Here is a 4,706-nt window from a genome sequence, read left to right on the forward strand (position 1 = left end):
ACGAGATATCGACCTAGCAAGCCCCGCAGATGTTCCTGGCAAGTCGTCCAAGCAGCAGTCATGTTCCCAAAGGTGGAATCGTGGACTGTCTTTTCTTGGAGTGATTGTAACTTCACAGTCGAGTAGTTGGTTCGCTCGACGTCAAAGCGGCTCCAGAAGCCCCCCATTCGCGGGAGAGTATGCGTGCCAATAATTGCCACCCGATGTGCGGGGTGTCACAACTGTCGCCCACAACTTCATTTACCTCTGGGGTTGTCTGGGTGCACGATACGCACAGTGACGAGCACACGAGTCGCCAAGCCTGTGATAAGCGAGCGCAGGAGACTGGAAGCAAGCGCAGTGGCAAGTCGTAGCGAGGTTGATATACATGAAGGTTGGGCGGCCGATGGTGTGCGGGAGTTCATGATGTGCGAGACTTCGGACGATGTGGAAGGCTGAAAGATGAAATGTGCTCAAGCCAATGATGTTGCATGTATCGCCAGATTTTTTAGGAAGAGCCAAGAGATATCTACCGCGGCAGCTCCGGTGCAACTTTCCAGGGGACACTTGCATAACAGTTGACGAGTGAGATGGAAGCTCCGCCTAATGAATCGAAAGAGCCAACGACGAAACCGATTGCGATGATTGAGGTGCTTGGAGCCGTGTGCATTATGGACCATTTTTGTTGTTGCTGTGTCCGGTGGACAAACGTCAGCACAGAGAAGACGGCGGTGACAGTGACGTGAAAGCTACATTTTGCGACTTGCAGGCGGGGACGCGAAGGCACAATTTTGGGGCTGTGGTAATCTGCAGGACGGGGCAAAGAATGCCGCGAGAAGACTCGCAGGGAGGCTGGGTGGGCATAGCGGTTCAGACGGGCGAAGAAGTCAACACGTCCTGGAGTTTGCTACGATTATCGTGATGAATGCTCAAGGCAGCTTCCAGGGATGATGAGTGGATAGCAAAAGTCGTATCAAGGACTTGTCAAGGCGCGTTCTGTTCCGCTCGGTGATTGAGAAGACGGCGCCTCAACCGGCGGCTCGTGAAGTGCCGCGTCAATCCGCAAGTCATTGATGCCTGGAGTGCAAGTCGCTTGCCCAATGGTGTCAAAACAGTTCTTTCCATCTTCAGCGTCATGTACAGTATCGGCAGGGCTCAAACATGGCGTGCTGCGGTCTTCATCAAGCCGCGAGAAAGGTAGCATCTCAAGGCAAAGTAACTCGGATGAGGAGGAAGAAATATGGCAGAAAATGCAGTCTTGTCCAGCTACGGACCCTCCAAGGCGTGAAGTTGCCCAAAAAGGATGGCAATGGGGGTGGCTTCAGTGAGGTGCGATTGCCGACGTTGTCGGTCAAGGAATGGTCCGTACACTGTGTGGTGGTGAGCTGCGGGGCCGAGGACCGCTTCCGACGCGCTGGAAAATGAACGTGCTTTGGTAGACGTGAGTTTGGTGGTCGTGGCGTGTCTTGTCTCCCTCATCATGTTGTTGCGGCCGAAAATTTCCATCCGGGTTAGATCACGTCACTGCCATTTGATTGAGTCGCTGCTATGCGGGGGGTAGAGTGGAGTCGCTGCCATCAGGGGAGTCGCTGCCATCAGGGGAGTCGCTGCCATCAGGGGAGTCGCTGCCATCAGGGGAGTCGCTGCCATCAGGGGAGTCGCTGCCAGAAGTAGAGTCACTGCCAGCGGCACTCATACACCTGTACCACACAGTTACTTCCGGTATCCTCCAGAGCTATCGATACAAAGCAAATGCACAGAACGATAATTCCACCGGAGCAGTGCCTCTTTTTTTTTCTCCCCCATCGCTCTTTCTTTCCAAAACCATTCACCACCAACTGCCTTCCGCGATCAAACCGATGTAGTTGTTTTGCATCCTGCTGCCGACGTCCCCAAGGCGGCCCTGTTTGTCTTTTTCCTCCCGTCTGCAATCACTCACGATCTCGGCAATCAATGCCACTCCACCAAAGCATGGATAACTCCAGCGAAGTGGAAATCTCTCTTGCGCCCAACGTCAAAGACGCCATCGTCGGCTTCGAGCGGGGCGTCACTCTCGAGCCCGAGGACGAATCTGAACACGGCATCTGGGCGGCCAACATCGTCTCCAGCCTTGGAAGCCTAGAGAGAGACGTCGAGGCCTCCATCGACTTGTCGGACCTACGGGCGTCACTGTCGCACGCTACCCAGCAAGTCGTCATTCGAGCCTTGGACGTCGACCATGATCCGGCAACCCTACACACACGTTCCCCAAACAAGCTAGAGAGGTGCTGCCTCACGTGGAAGGTCACACCTGGCACCATTGCTTTCTGGTTTCGCCTGGACCACGGTCGACCGTTCTTCGATGCTCTTGCCGCTTTCGCCAACACACACCCTCGCTGGCTGGATGCTCTGCGCCTCGTCCGACGCTGCTCGACCGACCGTCGTGGAGCTTCCATTATGCAAGCCCGAGACCGTGGCATTACTACGCAAGACCTGAACAAAGCTGCAGGCATGAATGCGCTGCCGCCTGAGTTGGCCAAGCAGCCAGTGATCCAAGTAATTATACCCTATCCCCATCTGCGCGCACAAACGCCCTGCTTGTCTCGTTTCCAAGCATGCTGACCGTCTCACTGCCAGCCACAATCAACCCCCGCCCGAAGCGGCAAACACCGCACATCCCTCAATTTCACCACGAGCCAAACACCTTCGTCGAAAAGGCAACGCCACAACTCCTCGACAACGCCACAACTCCACCAGACTCGCGATACGATGGTATCCCTCGCTCTCGGCGAAGACCTTGGCGCCAACGGTATTGGGGCCTGCGTCGATGCTCTTCTGACGCTCAGCAAAGTGAAGCCCACGTTCCACATCTTCGACCCCCGGGAACCTTTTGAACGATATGCAGAGCAGGAAGTTACGGCTTGCCTTCCGGACAACTTGGTCGTTCTGCTGCGGCTGGAATCCGGTAGCAGCTGGATCGTCGTACATCTCAAACGGTCTGTAGCACACGTCGACGTTTGCGATACGGCAGAGCCCGCGACCGAGTTAGATGTGATCAAAGCCTGGATTGAGCCATGGATCAAGGCGCGGCAGCTGGTAGATCTTGGGCAGCCGATAACATACACATCACTGGTATGTCTTCCTTCATCACATCACGTAACGGCCCCGTTGGTTCAAGCAAATACTGATCCTTGAATGGCAGCCCCGTACCGAACAACGAATCAAGACCAGCAGCGGTATCCTTGCTCTTGCCCTTGCAACTTTCATCTGCACGGAGCAGAGCGATCTGGCCCAATTTGATGTTGAGGTGACCCAGCGAGATCTGCAGAAGATTTTGTCTGGTGATTTTGCTCAGCAACTTGGTTTACAGGACGGAATTCCCAATCAGGCACAGCCAGAATCAGACCTGGCAATCGGCAATCCGAGTTCCCAGAACGCCGTCGCCAGACTTGTCGGCGCAGCTTGTCCCGGCCTCCGGCCACTCCTCAACACTGTTCAGTCGACTCTGAAGCACAAGAGCGAAGTTGTTGGCGATGCACTGAAGCAAATCAACGAGGATATTGTACGCAACTTGGGATGTAGCCCAACTGAGTTGTCGGTCAAGATCAACGCACTTGAGACAATTATTACGAGAGAGTTGGCAGAGGATACAACCCTTCTTTTGAAGCAGCGCGCAGCCGATAGTGACGTTGCCTTCTTTGAGGGTATTGTGGACAAAACATCAGCCGTAACCGAGCAAACTTCAGCGGAGAGGCAAAAGTGGATCGCAGAGACGGAGAAGAGTCTAGTCAACGCGAAGGCGCTTCAAAAATCCCTAAAAGTCGAGATCGAGGGTCGACGGGGAGACTTTCGCCGAAACAAAGTCTTGTTGGAGACTGGCCGGGCATATCACACGCTTGTAGCGGACTTGAACGCCACCCAGGTCTACACGAAGCAAGCTCTTGACAGTATTTCAGCGTTGGTCTAGATATGTACACGGGAGGATGGTCGGGTGAAATGGGCGACGCGAACCCAGAGGTTGTGCCTTATTTTTGAGAGACGGATGCAGAACAAGCCTAGAAGCGGGCTTATGTATGAATGGGTCATGAGTGCATGAATAGCAGATCAGTAGCATCGGAAAGCAAACCGTCATGTGTCAGTCATCTTTCGTTTTTCAAGCCATCTACGAGTACGTTGTCAATCACGGGTTGAGTAGCGCCACAGATCATTGTAGCCTCACACCGTCCTCACTCTGGAAGAATGGAAATTAGTCTTTCTGCGACCAGTGAGGCCTGGAGCCATATAATCAGGAGAAAAAGTCCAGTCAAGCCACCTCAGACTCACATTCACAATGTGAGTTTGCTTTGTTACGTTTCATGTCAGTACAGCGCCCTAGTTCTGCTGGACATCCCCGTGCGACAGACCTTGCGCCATCTCCCACAAAAGCGGCTGCGACCCTATCCACTGCTGTAAAAGCCCTTCCCATTCAACCTCCCCCATTGCACTTTTGTCTACTTACATTTGAAGCATGCTTTCTTATTGACACATTGCGAATCTTTCTTCTGTGTCGAAGCCAATGATTACCGCCCAAGAAGCTGCCGCCGCCGTCTTACCATTCCCAAGTTTCGTCAAAGCCACATAAAGGTTTGCTGCAGTTCCCTCACACTTTTTTGTCGCCAGCATCTCCAAGGACGAAATTCTGACTCGTTACGCAATTGCCGAGAGCTGAGCTCTTCGATGAACATTCAGCTGGACACACTTTCGAGACT

The 4,706-nt window shown here is 53.6% G+C and overlaps 1 protein-coding gene across 1 annotated transcript; it reads left to right on the plus strand.

Moving 5' to 3' along the window:
* Nucleotides 1-1,950: 1,950 nt before the first annotated feature.
* On the plus strand, nucleotides 1,951-3,925 carry CGCS363_v015092 (uncharacterized protein; the record flags this gene model as incomplete). Its single annotated transcript, XM_036646941.1, has 3 exons — nucleotides 1,951-2,514; nucleotides 2,596-3,090; nucleotides 3,161-3,925. The coding sequence occupies 3 exons, from the start codon at nucleotides 1,951-1,953 to the stop codon at nucleotides 3,923-3,925; spliced, it is 1,824 nt and encodes a 607-aa protein (XP_036487833.1).
* Between the last annotated feature and the right edge of the window lie 781 nt (nucleotides 3,926-4,706).

This window comes from Colletotrichum siamense (assembly GCF_013390195.1).
Source record: "Colletotrichum siamense strain Cg363 chromosome Unknown KSG_Cg363_contig16, whole genome shotgun sequence".
NCBI lineage: Eukaryota > Fungi > Ascomycota > Sordariomycetes > Glomerellales > Glomerellaceae > Colletotrichum > Colletotrichum siamense.